Source organism: Pangasianodon hypophthalmus, chromosome 8, assembly GCF_027358585.1.
Source record: "Pangasianodon hypophthalmus isolate fPanHyp1 chromosome 8, fPanHyp1.pri, whole genome shotgun sequence".
Lineage (NCBI taxonomy): Eukaryota > Metazoa > Chordata > Actinopteri > Siluriformes > Pangasiidae > Pangasianodon > Pangasianodon hypophthalmus.
This window is the reverse complement of record NC_069717.1, coordinates 14204982-14230882: the sequence shown is the minus strand read 5'-3', so window position 1 is coordinate 14230882 and position 25901 is coordinate 14204982. Positions and strand designations below refer to the sequence as shown.

At 37.5% G+C, this 25901-nt stretch overlaps 1 protein-coding gene across 3 annotated transcripts in view; it reads left to right on the top strand.

The window, feature by feature from the left end:
* grid2 (glutamate receptor, ionotropic, delta 2) overlaps positions 1-25901 on the top strand; it is a 392977-nt gene that overhangs the window by 206124 nt on the left and 160952 nt on the right. For all 3 annotated transcript variants that reach the window (XR_003403097.3, XM_026919491.3, XM_026919501.3), the window contains exon 3: positions 24037-24321. Coding sequence is in view for 2 of the 3 variants with exons in the window: in XM_026919491.3 (XP_026775292.2) it covers positions 24037-24321 (285 nt within the window). In the remaining variant the exon portion in view is untranslated. The remainder of the gene's footprint in view (positions 1-24036; positions 24322-25901) is intronic.

The window sequence follows — 25901 nt, the reverse complement described above, 5'->3', positions numbered from 1 at the left end:
AATTTTTAAAAAGTTTTAAAAAAACAGCAGCTTTTGTTTAAAAAAGAGCCAAAAGTTTTCCTTTTGGTTCCTGAGGTCAAGGTTAGGGTTAGTTTTAAGTGCAGGCATAGTATAATTAGCTGTATTGTTAATTATATCCAAGGAAGGTTCTCACAAGGATAGTAAGACAAACGTGTGTGTTTGTTGGGGAAGGGATTAGGGTCTTGGGGCGGGCCTTCCTGTCCAACAAAGACAACACCAGTGGTGCTTAAATGCATTCATAGTGCAACCTAAAAATTCAAACATTCCAACTTTTATTATCCTTTCATTACATTGTGCTCAGCATCACCACATGATTTCAATAACATGCTGTTTATCCTATAATAATATCTAATTCAGTTATATGAATTCAGTCAATTCTTTGTTGTTGTACAATGAGAATATTGCCTTGCAGTACAATCTAAGTTAGGAGACAAAACCCTGACAGATTCAAAAGACACAAAGATCCTAGTAAAAAAATAAAATTGAATATAATATGAAATATGAAAATATAAAATAGGTACTTTACAATGCCATTTATGGCAAGTCATTTCTTTTCACTTAGCTGAACAAGAGCATTTAACTCTATTGCACGTTATCTTTAAAAATGTCGTTTCTTTTAATATTGAACTTTAATACAATCCAGTCATACAGGTGAGAATTAAAGGTTTTGGTGTGGGACCCAACACTGGCTCTGTAGCAGTTTTGTGATTTGAACTGAACATAAACATCTAAATCACCAATCCCAGTAGCTGATACTTCATATTTGGAGGTTAATCTACGGTGGGCGACGGGGGCCAATGTGCTGCAAATACAGAAAACACATGCAAATGCAGACAACACATGCAAATGCAAACAACACATGCAAATGCAAACAACACATGCAAATGCAGAAAACACATGCAAATGCAGAAAACACATGCAAGTGCAGAAAACATAAGCAAATACAGAAAACACATGCAAATGCAGAAAATACATGCCAATGCAGAAAACACATGCAAATGCAGAAAATACATGCCAATGCAGAAAACATAAACAAATACAGAAAACACATGCTAATGCAGAAAACATAAACAAATACAGAAAACACAAGCAAATGCAGAAAACACAAGCAAATGCAGAAAACACAAGCAAATGCAGAAAACACATGCTAATGCAGAAAACACAAGAAAATGCAGAAAAACACATGCCAATGCAGAACTGCTGCAATAAGCCGAAAACACAATGGAAATGGTTTACAACAAAACAGAAATGTTAACAAGGGATGCGTGATAGAAACACCTGACGCACCTTTTGGAAAAGAAGCAGGACCAGTTGTTTTAACACTAAATTCAAGCCAGCCACTCTTCCTGAAACCACGGTTAATCTAGCCACACGTAAAATTGAACAGAAAAAGATTATAAAATGTTTAGCCTGTATACAAATAAATACTGTGAATTGTTGTGTGTTAGTTTCATTACTTTAATTTCACATGCTAGTTTCAGTACTTAAATACCATTTTGTAAGTTGCTTTGGTCATTTAGGAGCCCATGGACACCTGCTTTCCACTTTTAGCACTATTACCACTAAGCATAATAGCATCATAAAAGCATCATAAAAGCATATGTTTTCTGTTTTTGCATGTGTTTTCTGTATTTGCGTGTGTTTTGGAATTTGCGGTGCACTGGCCCCTGTCAGCCACTGTACTGATCATTAAAGGACAAAGCTTGTGTAATGTCACTGTATATGTTTATATACAGCTACTAGAGCATATTAGTCCATCACCTTCACAACAAACACTCATTCTGGCCTATCACAGTGGTCAGTACATAAGTTAAATGATGTTCTACTAAGCAAGTTCATCAACATCTGTCGCAATGGAGGTAGGTTTCCATTCATTCAGTGGTAGGCTTTCAAGTCTTTGGTTCCTTTAGTCAAGAAATGGCTGACAACAGTTCCGTTTGGTTTGCTGGGTAAGTCAGTCTTGTCATTTCTAGCTTCAACCTGTATGCAATATCAGCTTGATTAGCTCATTTTGATTTCGCTAGTCAGAGCTCAGCACAGACTGACATGCACTTAGCTGAACAAGAGCATTTAACTCTATTGCATTTTATACTTAAAAGTGTCATTTCTCTTAATATTGAGCTTTAATATAATTCAGTCATACAGGTGAAGGTTAAAGGTCTTGGTGAAGCTGATCACTTTTACCCTTGTTTAGGATCTGTCTGTGAAACTGTCAAAACCTGACTCTGACTATGATCCTGAAAAGAGGATACTTTCTAAGGATAAACTCAAAGAGGTGTTATAATCTACTCCTAGAAACATGGATGTTCTTTCTCTAAATGTAGTAAGCTGTTGTCATGTACTACACTACTTACAAGCTCCCGCTGAGTCTCAGTTATATTTCCTTGACTACCTCTCACCTCTCCTGCTTTTCCTCCTTTTTTCTCTCTCTGCATTTGTGACCTCTGCATCCTGCACTCTCTCATTTCACCACCTCCCTCCTCTGCTCTGTGATTGTACTATCACAAGCAAACTGACATATATACTTTTTTATTTTTTAAATGTAAAGATCATTTTTGTAGATAAAATTTTAAAAATACTGTCTTTTTTAAAAAAAAAAAATTATCATTGAAATATTTTTCCTCCCTCTTTTCATGTGTGGTGTCACTATCTTGGTCCCTGCTATCTCCATGCAATACAAAATGCAACACGTAATTTTTTTCAACATCCACATACAGCCTAACTGCATAAAAAAATCTGTATTCTTTAGTAAATACCTTCTGTCAGCAAGACAAGTGACAATAAAATAAAAAAGTAAAACCATTTTAAGGTGAACTCTAATCAGTGTGGCCCCCTTTTTTGACTTCCAGTTCATTTACTTTACATCTCACCTGGCCAAACAACACAACTTTAGCTTGCTAGCTAAAGTTAAGTGATGATAACGTTAGCTAAGTTGCATGGCGCGCTGGATAACTGACCTCTCCTTTTTGGCGTAGGTGATCTAACCTGCTGTAATGCTATAGCATTAATTCATTTACCTGTGGGTCAGACATGTTTTGAGCAGCAAGTTCACTGAGGCTCAAATGAAACAACATGAGCAGATGTTTGGCCAGCAACACAAGCAAAGACTCAGTAAAGCTTCAGACTAGATGCTTTGGCTTGGTTTAAACCAAGAAATTGCTGAATAAAGGGGTAGAACTCTAAGGGCAGTTTGTAGATTATTGTTTATTGCTGCTTTTGTCAGCTTTCACACTTGAAAAGCAGCAGTTCATGTAAATAGCGTCTAGTATCGCCTATGGTTAGAAATGATATAATAAAAGACTTGTCAGCCTGTAACATCGTGACAAACCTGTAACCTAATAAGATTCCTCACAATAAACGCTCACCCTTGGATATTTTCATATCTGTGTACAGATTAACACATCGATTATCAATGACTGAATTATTTACACATTTAGTTCATGCTGTCCTAATTATTGTTGGTGGATGTAATGAAGCTCTTGTGTAAAATAAATCAGCATGTCCTTGTTTTTTAGTAATATTAAGCTTTAAAGAATGATCCTTCCTGTAACTAAGCAAACTAATCAACAGCATGACTCTTCGCTCTTCTGTAGAGGACTAGTAATAAGAATCATCAGCGTGATTTATAATCTACCTCTTATTGTACTTATTTTGACATTCTTCCATGTGTTACATGTGGAATAATAACACAATAAAAATCACCAGTACTGCTTGAAAAATTCTAAAAACTACCACTCTTTGAAAAACCCTGACTTATGACCTCAATTACAAGTCAAAAGAGCCACCCTAATCTCAAAAGGATTCATTCTTATAGAACCGTCAAGATGGCATGGTTGCACATGGCCAAGTTTGTCTAATTTCCCTCGAGATATTAGACATAAGATTTGAGCAGAAACTCATTGTGCAGCTTTGCCTGTTGGTTACATGGATCTATTGGCTTGGGAATAAAAGTGGAAATCTGGACGTCTACACCAATAACTGTTTTCATAACAAAGGACATATGTTTGCCAAGAACACTTAATTAACATACATGAAATAATGGGGAATATTCGCAATAATCTCTAATCTCTAGCCATAGCATCTACACAAATGTGAGTGATTACCACCAAAAAAAAAAATAAATAAATAAAAAATTAACCTGGGGACAGGCTCTTTTGGCAGCAGGCACAGGTGATTGCTTTAAGACTACACAGGAAGCCTGGCTTCCCCTAATGTTTCATTAAAATGCAGCAATGAAATATCTACCAAAGTGTCTATACTGTATTTTTCATCAATCTTGGTGGAATTCAATATTTTAGTGAATCAAATGATCAAATATCTCACTGCAATTTCTTGTTTGTTCATTCAACTCAAAGTCTTTTCAGCAGACAGTACAGCCTGCATAAAAATCTCCTCTGAAGCCCCCAAGAGACACCCAGTGAAGCCTGTGCATCTCTGGCTGTTTGTACAAATTTGTGTACGTGGTGTTTCAATGGGATGAGAGATTAACATTTATTGGACAACAGGTTTTTCACACGTCTTTTCGAGCCACACCTGGATGCACAGGCTTCACTGGGAGTGAATAATGTTTGGGTGGGTGCGTGTTTGCACAGAAAAACACATCACAGTGTTTTATTGGACAGTGCATTCTTCATGTGTCCTGTCTCTGCACATATAGCTTCTCTTTAGGATGATTTGTTGACCTCTCAAAGAAGGGGAACCTCGTAACCGGCTGCCAAACACAGAACGTGGAATGAACATGACTGACATCTGAAACTTAAACATATCAGCACCAGTGGGAATCGCTTGGAGCCTGTAGCAGTGGTGTAATTTGTAAATATTGTAAATAAACTGTAAGTATAAATAAACTGTTTGCTTGTTCGTGTTATTTTCTGAAATGTGTTGTTAGTCAGCTGTCACTTCCTTCTTCAGCTAGCAGCTTAGCTGCTTTTTGGCATGAAATGGCAGACACTGCTAATGTTGGCCTGATTTTAGAAAAGTCTTTTGATGCTTAGGAGAGGAGACTGAAAATTAAACAATTAAACATTCTACAAAATTTACTGTATGTTTTGTAGTCCTAAGAACTGTCCTTACGTTTTGAATATACTGTATAAGTGAGTTTCAATCATTCAATCAAGTTTCAATCATTCAATCAAGAATATTCTCAAAACGTCTCAAAAAAGTTTTGTCAGAATGCTGTGGTATAAAAGGAATAAAACATGGTTGGGCATGGACAACAGTTAACAGTGGGGTGGTGTGTTATAGCGGCTGTAACCTGTTATCCTCTTACCTGCCCCCTTTCCTCTCTCTGAGAAGAGAGATAAAGCCCTCCAGCCTGAACACTTTCCCATGGCAGAAAACAAAGTTACAGCCTTACCTCTGACTGTTACAAAGTGCTGACACTGGAGACTCCTTCTATAAATGCTAAATAAATATCCCCTCACACAAAATTACATTACACAATTACACTTTTTTCAAAACCCATTCATGTGGAACATCCGTCACACATGTTCTTGTGTAAGTTGTTACTATAGAATATTACACTATAGATACGTATTAAAATAAATGCCTTAAATTAAACCCGTGATTTGCCTTTAGCACTATTGTCAGTACTGCTCTTACAGAAAATTTATCAACACCTTCTGTCCTTTTGATATTGACCCATGACTTTGATCTTTGATCTTATCTTGTTTGTGAAATAGAATTTGTGCTAGTTTTGATAATTGATAAATGAGAACAGTTCTTGGTAATGGTGTCAGACTAAGGGTTTGCCACCAACCCATATCAGTTCAAATATAATTAGAATAGGGCAGGTTGTGTAGTTTAGATGTAATATTTTGCCTTGAAATTGACCTTGTGAGGTGATTTGGATAGATAATCTTTCATGAGTCACTGTGCTGTATGTGAGAGGAAATGAAAGAAAGTTTCAGGGATTTATGTGTTCAGCTTGGAGTCAGTCATAGTACTATATATTTGTGTGAGTTTGTGGCAGCGGTGCAGGAGAAAGTGCTACTATCGCTGTGTGATTTTTTTTCCGGTTTGTTTACTGTGATTTTTATCTCGCTGAGAGGCTGGAAAACAAAGCTTCAAACAGGAGGACAGGGAGGAGACCCTCAGCCTGACATAGTACTGCTTTCAAGGCTCAGCTGGCTTCTGGCAAAGGACTAGAGTCTCTCTCTCTCTCCCTCTCTCTGTTTGTGTGTGTGTGTGTGTGTGTGTGTGTGTGTGTGTGTGTGCGTCATGTATTCGGAAAGGAGGCGGGGAATAGACTAGGGTAGCTTGTGTGAGATTTTTGGATACTTCCCACTGCCTGTGTGTGTTTGTGTGTGGAGTTGATCTATAATGTAAAATATCTATTTTTAATGTTTAATATTGTTATATATTTCCATAAATTTTTAGGTATATACTGTAGCATGTACTGTAGAATATTATTTAACAGTAATCCGCTGAAAACTGCAGCTGCCAGGTCATATTTTTACAGGAAGCTTTATTTTTTCAGCTAAATAGAACAAAGGAGGAAGATATTGACTGAAAAGAAAAAAAACCAAAACAAAACAAGAGAAATGGAAAAGTGGAGAGAAAAGGGAAGGAGGGAGGAGGTGGAAAGGAAGATTAAAAAAAACCCTGGATATAGGCCATGGAAAGGGTTTTTAATTTATGAATGCACAGGAGTAAGCACGTGCACACAATTTAGTTGAACGTGGTCACGAGATATTAAATTCAGGTCATGAAATCATAATGTGCACAATTTCCTTTTTTCTGTGCTCTCAATTTGCAATTCTAAGTTTTTGATGAATAAAAATTGCTTCATTAAAAAAAAAAACCTTTACTGTCACCTTACAAGTATACTGTATACAAGCTTGGCAGTACTGGGTTTTAAACTCCCAACCTTCAGTAGGCAAGAACAATAAGTGGACTTTTACCACTAAACTGCCGCTGTTCTTTTTGTGCTCTTCTTGAAAGAAAATGCACTTACTATTGAATAGATGAGCTGACGGTGCAGCTAACAGCTCAGTTTCTTCTCTCAATATGTTAAAATATATTGAAAAAGTCTGAATATAATGTACTGTATTGCCCTACATGTAATTCAGTAGTGAAAAGGTGTAAACAACCACTGCAGCCAACTATTTTAAAATAATTAATGTTTCTGCAAATGTTAATGTTACTTTATATTAGCTGAACTAAAAAAATACTTCTACTACTAATAATAACATTGTAATTGTGGCATGTGTAAAAGTTTGGACACCCTTCAAGTAAATTCTTGGAATGTAATGAAATCTTTATGTCTTAACTGACTCATTAGGACTCGTTACTCAGGTCAAGAATTGTCATGAGGAATAACAATTCCAGAGTGTAATAAATCTTGTGCTAGCACTCAATAACCATGGGCTCCTCTAAGCAGCTGATTGAGGATCTGGAAAGCAGGCGAAGGCTATGAAAAGATCTAAAAGCGCTTCCAGCTTACGCTTTCCACTGTTCGAAATGTCTTCAAAAATGGCCGTGGAAGATCTGGAAGACCAAAAAATCTCTCAGAGATGCCTATATACTGGCCAGAAGGGCAACGCAAAACCCACAAATTAGAACAAGGACCTGCATGAAGGTTTAGCTGACACAGGTGTGGTTGTACACCCTTCTACTGTGCAGCATTGCATGGGAGAGTCATCAGAAGGAAACCTCGCCTGTGACCTCATCCAAATGTCAACATCTGAAGTATGCAAAACAATATCTAGATAAGCCAGAGGCAGTTTGGAAACAAGTGCTATGGAGTGATGAATTAAAATGGAACTCTTTGGCCACAATCACCAAAGAGAAAAATGACAGCATTTGATGAAAAGAACACCTTGCTAACTATTAAGCATGTAGGTGGAACTATTAAGCTTTGGGGTTGTATGGAAACTCGTGCCACAGGAAAAATTTCACAAGTAGACAGAAGAATGGATTTCAGTAAATCTCAGTAAATTCTGGAAGCAATTGTGACATAGACGGTCAAGAAACTGAAGCTGAAAAGAGATTGGCCTGTACAACAGGACTACAACAATGATCCAAAACATACCTCAAAATCCATTATGAGCTACTTCAAGAAATGCAATCTTAAGCTTTTGGAATGGCCCCCACAGTCCCCTGACTAGACCATCATTAAAAAAAATCTGTGGGTAGATCTTAAACATGCTGTGAATGGGCTACAACAGCAGAAGACCACATTGGGTTCCACTCCTGTCAGCCAAGAACAGGCATTTGAGGCTCTTATGCACAGACTCACCAAAACTGGACAGATGAAGATTAAAAAAAAACAAAACACCTGGTCTTTTTCCAGGCTTCAATTGTCCATTCTGGGGGAAAATGCAAAGGGACCTCTTAATGCCTTTATATATGATGAGCCAACTATAGCACAAATGAAAAACTGAAAAGTGTTAGCCTTATATTCTGCATGCTACATGTAGTCCTAGATGAAGCTTCCCAATTAGATAAACCATCATTACATCAAATAGGCTACAACAGGACACCTTTGTTCCAAATCAGTAATAAAATTCATACATCCCTAATGTCCTTGTTGAGTGCTCTTACTTATAGTCTCCATATATATATATATATATATATATATATATATATATATATATATATATATATATATATATATATATATATATATATATATATATATATATATATATATATATATATATATATATGGTCTATATATAGAACCCCCTATGTACACTTTAATTAAAGAATCTCTATCCATAACTGAGACTTTTGAACTTCACTTACTTAAATTGAGCTGTAATATGGTAGGTCTCCTTATCCATTACATTGTGCGGATAAGGAGTTATCCATTACATTGTGTTCACATATTAACCAAAATGTGGGCACAATTTAATTTTATGTAAAGACTCTAAATAGCAAGTTGAGAGCACACATAATGTAATTCGTGAGCATGTATAATGGACTCATGAATGCATTTAATATGTCGTAACCATGTTAAACTAAATTGTGTAGCTTCACATAGATAAGGCAAAACAAATACAGAAAGTAAGAGATTGAGTAACCAGAGAAATGGTTCACTTTCACAGAAGAGGGAATCTTAAATCCAGCAGTGTTCACTCCTCAATAACATGTGACACTTACAATAAGAAAGAATATGAGAGTTCAGAGGAAATTGTTCTTGCTGTATTCCCCAGAAAGAAGTAGACTAAGCAATCTAACGTGACAATCCGATACAACCAACAAAGGTGATTCTAGGGTCAGGCAGGAAAATGCAAGGGGCCCTCTTATGCCTTTATACATGATGAGCCAACTATAGAACAACTGAAAAGCGTTAGCCGTGTGTTCTGCATGCTACATGTAGTGCTAGATCAAGCTTCACAATTAGATAAACCATCATTAGATTACATTGGCTACAACAGGGCACCTTTGTTAAAGTGTTGGCTTTTATATTCTTTACAGTATATACAGTCAAGTCCATAATTATTTGGACAGTGACACAATTTTCTTAATTTTGCCTCAATTTTATGATTTTAACACAATGAATTTAAAATGAAGTAATCAAGATGTGATTGAAATGTAGACTTTCAGCTTTAATTCAAGGGGTTTAATAAAAATATTGCATTAACCGTTTAGGAATTATAGCCGTTTTTTTTACACAGTCCCTACATTTTCACAGGCTCGAAAGGAATTGGACAAACTAACATAATCATAAATATTAGGATTATTTTTTATACTTGGATGCAAATCCTTTGCAGTCAATGGCTGCCTGAAGTCTGGAACCCATGGACATCACCAAATGCTGAGTTTACTCCCTTGAGATGCTTTGTCAGGCCTTTACTGCAGATACCTTCAGTTTGTGCTTGTTTGTGGGTCTTTCTGCCTTCAGTTTTGTCTTCAGTAAGTGAAAAGCATGCTCAATTGAGTTGAGGTCAGGTGACTGACTCAGCCATTTCTTTGCCTTAAGAAGCTCTTGGGTTGCTTTCGCACTACGTTTTGGGTCATTATCCATCTGTACTGTGAAGTGCGGTCCTATCAGTTTTGCAGCATTTGACTGAATCTGAGTAGAGCGTATAGCTCTATACGCTTCAGAATTCATTATGTTACTTCTATCAGCAGTCACATCATCAATAAACACCAGTGATCCAGTTCCATTGGCAGCCATACCTGCCCATATCATAAAACTGCCTCCACGTGAGTGACAGATGATATGGTATGCTTTGGAACATGAGGCCACACCTGGCCATGAAGCTGCTTATCAGTCAGTTGTCCAATTACTTTTGAGTCTGTGAAAATGGAGGGATTCTGTAAAAAAATGGCTGTAATTCCTAAACGGTTAACGCAATATTTTTGTTAAACCCCTTGTTTTAAAGCTGAAAGTCTACACTTCAATCACATATTGATTGCTTCATTTTAAATCCACTGTGGTGGTGTACAGAGGCAAAATGACAAAAATTGTGTCACTGTTCAAATACTTATGGACCTGACAGTACTTTAAAAGACCAAATTATAAAGACAATTTGAGCAAAATTCTATCATGAAAGCTAGCTAAATTATTAACATGACATGCTCCAGGCTTAGTGCCAACTCGTAGCTAGCTGCTTGCTTGCCAAAATGTTGTTGGGCTAGCATTACATTGCATATGTAATATTGTTATACTTTATTATTTCAATCATATTATAATTTCAATCAATTATAAACTACTCATTTTAAAAACTTTAGTGAAGGACATGAGATCGAAATTGCATAAATGTTGTATTTTGGATGGGTATTTCTTTCCACAATCTTTAGTAATGAGAAAAAGTGGATATGCAGCATTTCCAATCATAGTTTGCCTATGAACAATACAGAGAGTTTGTGATGAACATATTTGCATTCGGAGGGAGTTATTTTTCAAGGTAACAGAAAGTAATCAGAGCGGTCAAACTCAGTGTTATCCGGAGGCCAAGCTGCATCATCATGCGGTCGATGTCAACTGTAATTATTCTGCTTTGCATCCTTCTCTTCTTTCTTCACTTGCAGCAATAGACATCTCTGTTTGTTTGAGGGGCAGCACTGCTTTCTCAGGCCTTCTGTAGGTAATTGTGGCATTGCAATTCTTATGTATTGTGAATTTTGTTTTAGTTAATATTGAGTTTTGTCATCAATTAGTGAAAAGACACCAAGATAAAGGTTATAGCAAAGGGTTTACAGTTTTGTTTTCCATTCCAGCCATAACCAGTGCGCACCTAGAAAAAGAGTCTGGAACACTTTACAATTGTTAATAAATATTACAGTTTCTTATTAATCACACACTGATCATTAGTAATTATAAAGGCTGTGTAGTACACTACATGGCATTATAATGAATATGGACAGTGGACTTTCAACATGACTATACATTATCAATACTATTATTTATAGCATATTATTATAGCTATTATAGGTATTATAGAGTTTATAAAACGCTTACAACACTGCAAAAAAAGAAACCTTGCTTGGATCAAAGTAAAAAAAAAAGAAACTTGCATCAACAGCTTTTTTTTTTTTTGGTAATCATTACCAATGTAAAAAGAATTATAACCACAGTTTTAATAATTTATGAAAATGAGCTCCATAGAAAGTGCCACCATGTTGCCTTATACTTTTTGTTGCCTGGGGTGTCCTATATCACATAACCATGACAAATTCAGAAAGAATACTGAAAACACTGTATTAGCCATTCATCTCTAACAGTATTATATTAATAGGATCAGCCTGTTCTTGACAATTCATCCATACCTGTGAAAACCAGCCTGCTTTCATCCTGCCTGTATTGTCATTACAAACATCTGTATTTTCCTTGTCAGGAATAAAGTCAGTATTAAAAAAAACCTGGTATGTGAGGAAATTCATGCTTAAAGTTATTTTGAAAAAGCTAACATCAGTTAAATCTCTTCTTGGGAAGTTGAGTGGATGAGTTTGGAGTGTTTCTTACGTAGTTGAACATCTGTAAATGGATTTGAATGATGGCCACTGATGGTCCCTGTGACTGTCTCCACATCTGATATAGCAAATGCTTATATATGAAGTTTCAGGAAGACACTCACAGATGCCATGGGACAATTTTAGAGTCGAAAATGCAGACAAGATTCCCAGCTCCATCGAGATACACTTTAAGCTACAGCTCATAGACATGATCTCATGCCATATTCACCATCTGTTTCAAGTGAATAGCCTGTTCAAGTTGTCTTTGTCCCAAATTGCTGAGCACATATATTTGCCAGAGATGTGCCAGCTCTCTCTCTCAAGTTTTCAAGCTCTTCAACTATTTTTTTTCTCCTTCTCCTGATATCATTTCTCTCTCCTCTCCTCCCTTGTCATACCATTGCTCCTTTCATGCACCTTCTTTTCTCTCCCTCATGCACATTTTCTGTTCTCCTGACACTGTTTTTTCTTTCTTTCCTTTTTTTTCTAAGGCAGTGTTCTAATAATATGTTCTATTCTGTTAGCATGAGTCAGAACTCACCTTGGAGGTTACAGGCCCTTTTAGAAATAATGGATGGATGGATATCGACCTGATTGTGTTCTGATTGCCGTTGTAGTAGGGGAGAGTGGCACTGTCACATGCTGTTTCATGCTTGAAAGGACTGTGGCGCACAGTCAGCAGTGGGCTTCAGAGCTGACCAAGCCAAAAAAAAAAAATCATCATGCAAATACGTTTCTTGAAACCATTTGTGTTTGAAGAGGGTTTAACCAAAGGCCACATTTCCTCAAGGTGTACTAAAGTCATAGTCCAAAAAAATGATTCCTTTTACTATTTCTACTTTTCCCTTCCCAATACCTATGAAAGAAATGGCATATGTGGCTAGGAGGTGGAAGAAAACTTTTAAATGGGAGACAGAACAAGACAAATTAACATATACTTATACAATATTCCTAGAGGAAGAGAAGGTCAGTGCTCAAGGATTATGATGAAAGAGGAGCAGCAGAAAGGTTTACTGTAGTTTTACCAGTGGAAAACAAACCTAAACAAGAGGCACACAGGTGGACGATTGTCACAAAAATGTGCCCTTTTTAATGCAAGATACAGATTTTCACATGAGACCAGTGATTCCTACAACACTATGTGAAAGCCTCAGGGAGAAATATGATTACATATGATTACATATGATCTTTGGTCTGATTTTGCTGTCGCAGACCAAATTGCTCATCATTAGAAAATTCTTTGGTCATGAATTGAGAATGAGGGTCCCAGAATGCATAATGTGACGTGCTCACTGAAGGCCAATTTAGTGCCAGCGTGACCAGAAACAGCTGACTACAAAGTTCTGGCAGTGTCAGAAATTAAATGTTAAAATATCCTAGTGTGACCGCTGCTATGGCACTCATCTAAAAGCCATCAATAGAAGGATGGCATAGGATTATGCAAAACTGACAGCTATAAATACGGTAGTGGCTCTGGTGAAACGTTAACGAAACAGCTAATGGACAGAAAAATATCCTTAATACTTAAAAGTCACTTTGAAGAATGTTTCTCTTCATGCAACCCCATGTTCTGCACAAGCTCAATTGATGACATAAAGCAGAACATACTGATTTTCGTTAATTGCAGGCCTGTTATTGAATTTGGCCAAGATTTTATTGGGTCATTTCATACAGTGTGACAAGTAATAATCTTAAACTGACTACTGTAGTCTCACAGTCTAAAACAGACTTAAGTCTAATTATCTCTTAACACGGTCCTGTGTAAATTTGTAACAGCTCAGTGAGTGTGAAATTTTGGGGAAGGGCTAAGGTGGGGTTATTGCTTGTACTCTTTCTTATGACTTTATTTGTATGAAATAAAATGAAATCAAATACAAAACCAATGCTTGGACAAATTTGAACAAATTCCTCATTAAATCAGGTTCTAGTTGTGAAAGAAGCACATCTGTTTATCTGCGGTTTGTTTGTTCATCTGGAGGAAGTTTCTCTACAACAGTTTCCCTATCACAGGAGAAGCCCTTTAGAAAGCTCAGGTCAACCCTTGATTACTCAAAGTATCCCTGGGGAACATTTTTTAAAAGTCAATGTATGATTAAAAAAACATTGCTACAATAAAAAAAGCCAAGAATTTCTTGAAATTTCCCTGAATTGCAATCTGTGACACATGTAACCTCTGTAGCTGACCAGCTCTTCTTCTAAGATACTGATGCTTTTGTGAAGAAAAATGTCACATTTGAATTCTTTGCACCATTAGTGGTTATGCCATGTCATTAGCATACTGAAATCACTCTCACTTTGCATTTCTGCAGAAAAAAGGTTTCTAAGCTTCGACTGCATTGAAGGCTTCTGCTTACAGTTAAATCTTTGGTGCTACAAGGAAACAAGCTTAATTATTATTCATCAGATGCAGACAATTTGTTTCTGCATTCTACTTCATTTTCATTTTCTGTCTTCCTTGGTGACAGTATCATTGATAATTTCTCAATGAAACCAAACTATGATTATATTTGCCATTTAATACGCTCATGTATTTGTTGAATTCCACCAATAGGGCATGTGATTCAGCAAAGCATTTTATTTATTACAGTGAATAAAGTGATATGATGCTGGAATTTTAACAAATATGTAGAACCTCATCTATTTATTTTTAAGGCAAAATGAAAACAAAAGCTTCAGAAGTCTACAGAAGTGTCTTACAAAGGTTCTAGTCAAATGAGTCATTCCTTCACCATATTCTGAACAAGTGGGCGAGTGCATGTGGGCGAGTGCACCAAGAAAATGATACAGGCTGGAATAGTTGACCCCTACAGTGAGTGGCTTTTTTATGCTGTGAGGGGCATTTTGCTGGCATGATTTGTTCCAACTTGTCCACTTGGAGAGAAGAGTCACTACAAATCAATACGAAGTTCTTCTGACTGATCACCTTTATCTTGGGATGGAACATTTCTATCCTGCTTGGATGGGATGCTCTCTTCCAGCATGACCCCGCCCCCCATCCACAGGGCACAAGGGCTTGAATGAGTATGAAAGCAATGTAAATCATAAGCTATGATATTCTATCACATCATAGAAGCTATGGCCTTCATAGTCACCAGATAACAACCCAAATGAAGACCTATGGGAGATTTTGGTCTGCAGTATTAGACAGCACTCTCTATCACCATCATCAAAATACCAATTAAGGGAATATCTTGTAGAAGAATGGTGCTCATCCCTACAGTAGAGTTACAGAGATTTGTAGGATCTCGGCCAAGGAGCACTGAAGCTGTGCTGGCATCTCATGGTGGCCCACCTGTTTGTCACTTGTTGGTACAAAATACAAATATAAGTAGATTCCCTGGTTTAATGTGAAAGAAAACCCACCCAATGACGCATTAGTACAATTTGTAATGAATACTGGTAGCGTACAGCTTGCATAATAAGGCAGAAACAAGTATCATTATCTCACCAAACCAAGAGACACATAACATCTTTAGACAGTTAGTAATTAAGTCTGAAGCACTTATTATTTTATACTTTTACTTAGATTCCACTTTGGGGTTTCCTTCTATCCCAAATAAGTATTAATAATAATGTATGGGACAACAATAAATTGCCAAAGTGGCTTTTGCTGTGCTCATTTAGACACAACACCAGGGGTGTCATCTGTCAAGATGTGCATAGAACAAGTTCTAAATGTGCATAAGAGCCACCTGTATGGACAAGAATATTGGTTTTTATCCCACATGTGCACTCAGTGAACATACAGTAAATCTCCCACATTCTAAATTGATGAGCTGATGCACGGCCACACTCATTTACATAAAGAAACATCTCCAAACTCCATAAATGGTAAACCACTTCGCTTTAAAAAGCCCAGTAGCCTGCTTGAGGCACTGCTTGTTGTGCATGACATGGAGCATGTCATAAAAATCAAAGAAGAACTTCACTGATAAAGATGTACAGATACTGTTGCACAAAAATGGTTTATTTGGTTTGTTTAATGAATGAATGCGACTTTTAAAAAAAATTATGACTACACGTTTTCATATCATTAAATTTAGAAAATATGTGATGGTCATTATTGTTGTCTTTTCTGCTGCCATATTTGGAAATGTAATATATTGCAGTGTGAGCAGTATGAATGCATATAACACATTGTCATGTCATTATTCTACCCTACCCATCTCTACTTTCTCTTTAAAATTTACCAGTGGCTAAACATTCTAAAATAGAGATGAACCAAAGCTGCATTGGGCAAATGAAATAGACTGATAAGTCAATCATCACTCTCAGCAAAGAGTTTCCTCCTAAAAACATGCCCCCCTGAAAACACCCCAACAAAACTGCATGAGCCAAATCTTCAAACAAGGCATCATCACAATAAATTGTTAGATGTGCCTTTTATACGATTTTACTTTGCACTGTGTCTGTTTCATCTTGTCATGAGAACTGAAATCAGTAACTATTCTCTCAATTTTATGCTCATATCACATTTGGTGCCTGTGTTCAGCACTACAAAACTTAAAAGTGTAGGGAGGATTATAAATCTGGACCTGCTCGCAATTCTTGGAAGTTTAAAAACAGTCAATTAAGACTGCTGCTTGTTGTAAACCTCTAGCAATTTTAATATTAAACCCTTGTTACATACGGTGCAAACAGTGATCCACAGCAAGCCTGTTGTAGATGAAGTGGTCCAGAGTTTGGCTGTACTCAAACCTTGCAAGTCTGGTATACATCAAACCTAATGAAACATATGATACCACAACAAATCAATCCCTGTCAAGATAAACTCCAGTTTTCTGACTGCACGAAAAATGACACTCCTTCACTGCTTCGCCAACCCTAGTAATGCCTTCCGTTCGTCATCATGTAAAACGTTCTACGGCCACGCAGCATAGCAGTAACTGTTTCCAGAGAGGTTACCTCAGCATCACTTCACTAGTTAGCATTTATATTTTGACAGGATAAAAAATGGGTACAAATCACATGATGGTAAGCATCAGCATGCATAGTTGTCCCGTATGAAAGTTCCAAAATATAGGTAAAATGTATGAGAATTTATTTTCAGCATATTAGATTCCCTTGTCTGTGACTGCCAGGAGCAAATATGAGCCTGGGAAACTTTGAGATCTTAATCCATGTAGTACTTTAAAAACCACTTTCTTTAATATGGGCTAATCATGTTGTCGTTGTGTATGTGACAATTAGGATTTTTAGAAATAGAATTTCAGTCTAATTTTAAACTTAGATAATGTATATGTATAGGTAATCTCTAGTGCATCATCATCATCATCATCAACATATAATTGGCATAAAGATTATTGCTTTTGTATAAGTGTTGAATGCCAATAAAGTTACAAATACCAAAATTATCTGGTAACCAACTGGGAACAAAATTCAGCCTTTTGAAAGTGCATCAACTAGTATCATGCCATCAGACTGCCTTAGGGTCAAAACATAATGCCACATAAATATCAAAGCACTCAGGAATTCAGCAATATTCCACACTGAACATAGTGATACATTGGCAGTGTGGCCTATTCTGCCCTAATTCACCTAATTTAAGTCTCATCTATTTTCACATAACAAAAGAAATCAAATAAACAATGTACCAAAAGTGCGACAAATCTATTCAGCCCATTTTTTTGTATACTTCAACTCATTTTTAAATAAAACACTGACTTCATTGATTGCTGCTAAAATATTTTAATGTAGAGCTCCAACTCAGTTTGCACCCTACATCTTAGTTTGCTATCTCATAGCTATATAATACGCAGCTTTTCTTTTATTCATTTTCTTTATTATTGTTGCTCATGATTATTGTTTTTATTCCTTCTCCTTTATTTAAATTGTATTACATTCTTTTATAACCTGAAATATATTTGTACAGTGCCCATGGGCCCATCATTACAATCACCAACAGCTGGTTAGAATTGAAAAATATTTGTTTATTTTTGCACACTTCACTGTTCTTCTTCTGCACTTTCTCTGCACTGTCTTTCCTCTTTCCCTCCATTGTTGTCTAGTCTACATGCATCCGCAAAGAGAGGAAGTTGATAATCAGAACTTCCATTCTAAAGTAAGGTCTCTGAGTGGTAGTGTCATAACGGTGGTGGTGTTATATGGTATGTGTGTGTGTGAGAGAGACTTGTCAGAATTCTCTCTCTCTCTCTCTCTCTCTCTCTCTCTCTCAAATATACACACAGTGCACTGGTATAAATTTCACCAGGCCAATGTGTGTAGGGGGTTTTCAGTTGCGTGGCACGAGCACTCTGTGGCTGTGTCTCAAAATGCATTTATAGTAGGCATACAGTATACTAAAAAAGTGTCAAACTAGAACACCACCAATGGTGTCATTACTATTTTGAACATGCAACGTGTCATTACTATTTTGAACATGCAACTGACGTGATAAACAGGGAGTGGTCTCACAATAGTGACATATTGGGTGCTTGTTAAACACCCCTCCAAGTCAGATTGCACTTTAAGGAGGTGAAGGAAGGATGGAGGTAGATGGAAGATGAATGTCAGTGAGAGATGAAAGCAGAGGAGAGGGAGGATTGATACTGGGGAATTTTCTAATGAGTCACAGGTTCAGTGCATGTGCTTTACTCGGAGGAGATTGGCCCTGTGATAAATGGCTCAATTTGAATCACTTCAATTACAGAGAAAACTTCTGCATACTGATTTGGGTGAAGAAGCAAGAGAACACACGAATGTTCACACACTCACCCCCCAAAAAGGTGATGGAAGCTCTGCCTTCTTCTCAGCGGAGGAAAGATATACGAGGCTGGCTCAGCCTCTTCTCTTTATCTCTCCGAAGAGCTACGTTATCCTCTTAAAAACACTTCAAACACACAGAAGCAGGTGGGCCTACTGCGCATTGATTGTGTTCCTCTTGTCTGCAGCCAGCTGGCATGCTAACGTGCTCATGCGTCTTCATTACGCACAGAGACAGTAAGACAGGTCCCTTCAATACTCAGAGATCATCCCTCCATCAAACACTTACATTGAGACATTTGGAGAGTTCCCTATAAGGAAATGTTTGAATTACTCTCCCCCTTTGCTGCTTGCAGTGTGCAGTGTGACAAACATCTGCAAAGTGGGAGAAGAAGTGCAGTAAAAGTGGGGAAATGATAACCGTCATTTCTCTGCATTCCCTTAATATGGAAATATTACCTGTGCTATGATTGGTTAATTAAGACAAAGGTTGGCAATAAGCAGCGTCAAGCAGTTATATTTCATTACCGCACTTAAATAGCATTTTATGGGATTTGGACGACTTATACACAAGTGTTCATTAAAGTATTATTAATACTCCAGTCCCTACCAGTCAAACCCAAAGCATACAAATTGGTATATATACCACAACCAATCATATATACACAAGCACTGCATTATTTCAAATAAATGACGTTCGCTTTCACTAATACTGATCCCACTCATAGCTCAAACACATTCACACACACACACACACACACACACACACACACAGACACATTCAATTTACTATATAGTTGCATTACAATATGGTTGTGGAACATCTGTGAGACATGTTAGTTCTTGATATCATATACCTTAAAGCAGCTATAACCAGTCATTCCCTCTCTTTTATCTCTCATGAACTTAATACAACATAAAATGCAGTTTTTCACATTACAGAGAAACCAGAAAGCACTGTGCTGAAGACCTCTGTCCTATAGACATTGCCATATCTAAAAACCTAAAGGGCTTTACCTCTGATTTTTACAAACTTCTGACTCTGAGGACTTCTTCCAAAAACACGAAATAAACGTCTCCACACAGAAAACTTCACCATAATCAACAATCACAGATTTCACACACACAATTCCTTGTGTGTGTTGTTACTACAGAAAGGATAACCTATTAGAACGAGTTCATTAATGTTATCCTGTGTTTTCCTTTGCTTTGTTATATAGAGAGTTCATTCCAACCTGTCGGAATTGAGACTTCATCCTGGTATAAAGTCTCAATATTCTGCACATACTGTGGAACATGAATGTTATAGTTTTACAGTACTTAATGTCCAATATGTACATGCTCTTCACTCTGGGCATTCTGTACCTGCTGTATTTTGTATATACTAGCTTATTTACATTTGTTATATTATAATTTATTGTAACTTTTTGAATGTTGCCTATTACAGTATAATACAACTGTTAGAGTTAAATTAGAGTTGTATTATAACTTCTCATAAGTGAATCTTACTAGGAGGATACAACGTGCAGTGTTTTTGAGCAAGTGCTTAGTTCTTCAAGTATACAAACTGAATATGTTCCAGTTAGGAGTGGAGATGGACCAATGTTATCTAATATCTGTTTGCTCAGAAGCCACTGTGCATCCAGCATCCTTCCTTTTTGGAAAAAGAGAGAGAGAGAAGCACTTTGTAATGATGGTGCCAGGATAGACTATAAAAAAAACAGACGGGAAGAAAGAAAGATAGAGGACGAGCTAGAGATTGGGGGTGGTGTTTGGGTGTTTGGGTCTTGGGTTGGAGGGGGGGGGTAGGGGTACTGTGGTGCGGCAGGTAGCACTGCCACCTCACAGCACTAGGGTTCTTGGTTTGATCCTGAGCTAAGGTTACTGTCTGTGCAGTTTTTTTGCATGTTCTCTGTCTGCATGAGTTTCCTCTGGGTTCTCGGGTTTTACTCCCATGATGGACTTCCAGGGTGTGCTCCTGCCTTGCACTCAGTATTGCAGTGATAGGGCTTCTGATCCACTGAGACCCTGACCATTATAATGCACTAGAAGATGGATGAAGGAATGAACTACAGATGTTTCCCATAAAAGTGACAGCAAAAAACCCTTTGTTTTTGCTTTGTCTGTTATTACTGATGGAAAACTAATTGATGCTAATTACATCAGTATATTACGATGGTCACACTTTAGGTATTACTATTATAACTCTTCAGAAGAGAGCAACACTCAGCTAGGGTCTACAATAAGCACATGCATGATTAGCACACCTTAGCTGAGCTTAAGGACATAGAGAACTGTCCCTCTTTTTGTGAATAAACACAGGCTTTCATTAGGAAACACGGCTTGTGCAGGTGTGTGAGGGAGGGCAGTAATGCCTAGACAGAATGTTCGAGCACTGTGGAGGCAGTAGAGCGTGATATTGAGCTTTCTGTCGTGTTCACCTGTCAGGAGTAAATGGGGCCTTTCTGCCGAAACACTCCACAGTCACTACAAAGGCGCTCAGCTATGACTGCCGCTGCTGCTATATCAGGTGGGGCTGCCAAGACATGGGACAACACTTAATGCTTCAAACCTGCATAGGCTTGCTGTGTACTGCAAGGTTTTCTCCTGGGAACTCTTGGATTTCCTGAAAGAGAACCCCACTTTATTTATTTATTTCTTGTATTAATTTACTTATTTTCTTATTTCTGAAATTGTCATCAATATTAATTGATTAAGGGCATACTTGACTGAGCATCCCATGCACAGAGTTGTATTTACAGGCTACAATCATTTTGGCCCACTGGTAATAATCTGTTTTCTTTGTATTTTTAATTTGTATTAGCCTAACTATGCAATCAGTTAAGTTGTTTTCACACTCAATTTTTTTTTATCATTTTCTCCATATCTGATCGTTTGCCAGTTCTTATTCACCAGCTAGCTCTCCCCTATCGTGTTACAGCTACAAAGCAGGGAAGGTGAAAGCTAAAATGTGGTTCCTCCAAAACACATGAAACAACCATGTGTTTTCCAGCTGCTACTCATGTTACGCAACTGGTCAGTTGAACACACTGGGAGGAAAGTGCTATCCTCCCTCTTCCGCATACATGAGCTCACAGCTGCCCACGATTGGTTAATATCACTGTGATTGACAGGCGAGAGAGTTATGCCATCCCTCTTAACCAAAGAGAGAACAGTGGCAGTTTTGCTCTCACTGATGGCACTACTGAAATCCAAACTCTCATTGAGACATTTTAAAATAATATTTATAGTCTAAATTTAGCAACAGTCCAGTACTTCCTTTGCAATGGCATGAATATGAATATATCTATCCACTAAGCTAAGTCTGTGCACTAGCTTAACATTTTTCTGCTATTACATATATTTTCAAGTTGACTTAACAGGCTGACCATCAACTGAACCTGCAAAGACATTTCCAGTGGTTTATTAAGCACAGGATTTAGAATAATGGCTTTTTGCTTCAACCCAGCAATTGCTATATTCTAAGGTCAGATGCTAGATCACAGTATTAGTCCAACACATTAACTAGTCACGTGAAATCAGTGGCTACATTGTGGTAAAGCAGTTGTGTAATAAACATTCCACTGTAGCCCATGCTAATACAGTTAGCGAGATCAATTGATGAGATCAAAGAGACCTGTGGATTATACGCACAGTGGGATCAGGCTGTTAATTCAGTCTAATCCAGTAGACCACTCTTATGACACATGACTTGTAGCACTGCAAATGTCTGTGTGTGTGTGTGTTTTAAGCAAATCTGGTTAAGTATAAGTATGCTTATTCTGCTAAAAATGTGCATTTTTATTAATATGCTTGAAGGAATTTATATTTTCCTATATAAGACTAATGACGCTTTGTCGCCACATGCACATGCCTTTCTCTTCTAGCTGCTGGAAGGTAGTTAGATGACATTTCTATGGATTTAGTTACAGGCAATTGAAATTCTTCCCCTTTGTGAAGCAACAGCTTGATAAAGGCTAAACACAGAATGGTGGCTGCCCTCATTTGCATAAGGTTGAACTTCAATAAACTTATCACTGTGTGGAGAGACATATTTTAGTAAAATTGCAAGTGGACATACATTTTTACATTAGGAAATAATGAATTAAAACACATGCTTTAGAAGTGTCATAACAATTATACTCGTTCCTGTAGGATCATTTAAAGAAGATTTGTTTTATTATTGTGTTTCATGTCTGACGAAAAAGCATAATTATGCTTTGTAGTAGTGCATTTTTTTTTATAAAGAAACACTACAATGGTCGAAACATTATGCTCTTAGAATTAAACTGAATGGTTTTGGTTGTGTTTTGGCTATTTTATTGAAGGCAGGAACTTGTGTTTAGGTACATCCAAAGATGACACCTTTTTTTTCTTAGTGGCCAATTTTTCTGATATATAAAAGGCTCAACAGCCACTGTCATGCTTTGCCCTGGACACAGGATTTTTCTGCCAACTGGCAAATTACATCGCACCTCAGCTGAGGCGACATGCTCCATGTTTCACCTTCCGCGAATCTGGTGACAAGCAATGAAACAAGCCAAGTGAGATGAATGTATGTGTCTGGCATTGATGTTACTGTGTGTCCAGGAGCACAGTGGGTGGTGGGGAATTCAGTTGGGACTTAAGGGGTGAATGCTTTTTCGAAGTGGAGCTGGATATCAAAGTTTAATTCTACATTAAAATATTATTAGCATTAATAACACACTCTATTTAAGGATAGTGATACACAGGGTTGGGATGGGTTACATGGCTGCACACACATCTATCAAAGTCATTGCTGTGGATTGGAATAGTAGCAAGAGGTGAAGAGAGCATATAAAGAGCTCAGGAGCAGCACCAGTGCCCTCTAATGATGGATTGCTGGGCTGTTTTTTGCAAACTATGCACTTGAGCAATTAATTGGTTCATGTAAAGTGCTTTGTACCATGCAGTATGTAATATAAGGTGGTACTAGTGAGTTTATGCTTTTTCCTATTGAGAGCTTATAGCAGCCTTGTTTATTATTCTAATGCCATGGTCTCCGTGGCAGCAGTAACAACCTTATGATGGTGCCGAATCTATTTGAACTATATTTAATTAGTAATTAAGCGCACTGAAAAGGCACATTGATTACTTAGTCCTTGGCTTCCAGTTTGCCATTATATTTGAGGTTGAGCCACATAATCACCATGTCCTAAAGCGAACAATATGCTGAATTCAGTAAAGGGAGCTCTATTTGCTTTAAGTGTTCCTCAGTTACTTTCTGCTTTCTGAATTTTTTTATAACTATGTTCATTCATTTTCTGTCTTTATTTCATTTCGTTTGTCAGCAAATATATCTAAAAGTGCTCCCTAGCCCCAAACAGTAGAGAATCCATACAATATTAAATAAACATGTCTCTCTGTTTTTCTCCCTCTCTGCAGCCTGTGAGCTGATGAACAGAGGCATCCTTGCTCTGGTGAGCTCAATCGGATGCATGTCTGCAGGCTCGCTTCAGACTCTGGCCGATGCCATGCACATCCCCCATCTGTTTATCCAGCGGGCACCAGCGGGAACCCCTCGCTCCAGCTGCCCTCCAACCAGCCATGGGCAACCCGATGACTATACACTCTTTGTCCGGCCCCCTGTCTACCTGAATGATGTCATCTTCCAAGTGGTGATGGAGTACACCTGGCAGAAGTTTATCATCTTCTATGACACAGATTACGGTAAGAGCAAAATGCTGTTTTGGAACAATTGTGCAGGGTCAGTAAGTCAATAATTGGGGATGTGTATTAATCTTGAAGACATTTTGACACTCACCCAAGAAGCTTGGTTAGTTCATTAGCAGTATTGTTAAAGCACACAAATGTACAATGGTCTGTAAGATTGAAAAATGTTAACGAACCAAAAACACAACAGCAAATCAAAAATTGCAACAGCAAAACCAGAAAGCCAACAGCAAATTCATAAACATGCCAACTCAAAACAGAACAGGTAGATCCTTTTTGAAAATTACATGCACATTGCTGATTGAACAGGGCATAGGAATTTCACAAGAAAAAAAAGAATTGCACATTTTCAGTCTGTTAGCCTAGTTGAAATGATTTAATGCAAAATACTTATGATATTATAGTGAGCATTAATTATTTCTTCTGAATAGCCCTGCTTTATTTAGTCAGGTTTTAAGGTTTTAAGCGCTTGCATACTATTAATGCTGTACAAAGTTGACAGCATATCTAAAATAATGTCTCATGAATGCCCTTCATAAGCACGACTAAAAGCTTCAGTAAATTCAATTAGGCTCATATGCCCTCTTATTGTAAACATTCTCCAGCTCTCCATTCTCCACAGTCTCTCAGAAAGATGAGTGCTGTAGCCAGCACTGAGATGTGATGTTCAATAAAAAACCGACCCTTTCCCTTTTGAGTTAATGTTGTTGTGTTTCCAAGTTTGCTGTTGTGTTTTTGGTTTTGCAGTTTTGGCTTGTTAATGTGCTTTGCACTCACTGTATAGATCTGTGGATAGAATTTACTTGGATGTAAACATTTATACTTGACTACAAGGTAAGTTTTCCTCCCTTCAACCAGGTGTTTGTTTCTTCAGCAAAGCAACCAATTTGCTTTGCATTAACCTAATGGTGTCTGATTCTTGTTTTATAAAGCACTTATGCAATTAATAGAACCAACCAGTATACACTATATGGCCACAAGTGTGTGTACACCTGACCATCACACCCATATGAAGCACAGAATTGTCTAGAATGTCTTTGTATGCTGTAGCATTACAATTTGCCTTCACTGGAACTAAGGGGCCCAAACATGTTCCAGCATGACAATGCCCCTTGTGCACAAAGCGAGCTCCATGAAGACATGGTTTGCCAAGGTTGGTGTGGAAGAACTCAAGTGACCTGCACAGATCCCTGACCTCAACCCCACTGACTACCTTTGGGATGAACTGGAACATAGATTCATCCCAGACCTCCTCACTTGATATCAGTCCCTGGTCTCACTAATGCTTCTGCAGTTGAATGAGCAAATCACCACAGCCATGTTCCAACATCTTCCCAGAGGTTATTATGACAGCAAAGGAGGACTAAATCTGTAATGGGATGTTCAACAAGCACATATTGGTCAGGTATGCTTCCATAATGCTTGTAAACTAAAACACAGCTGTTATCCAAATCTTTATCTTGGAGCATTCATGAACACATGGCAATTTATAACATAACAGGCGTAAATTACCAGATTAGAGTTCTAGTCAAGAGCACAATAGTGACTGAAGATGCTGCTCATGATATCTCCCATTA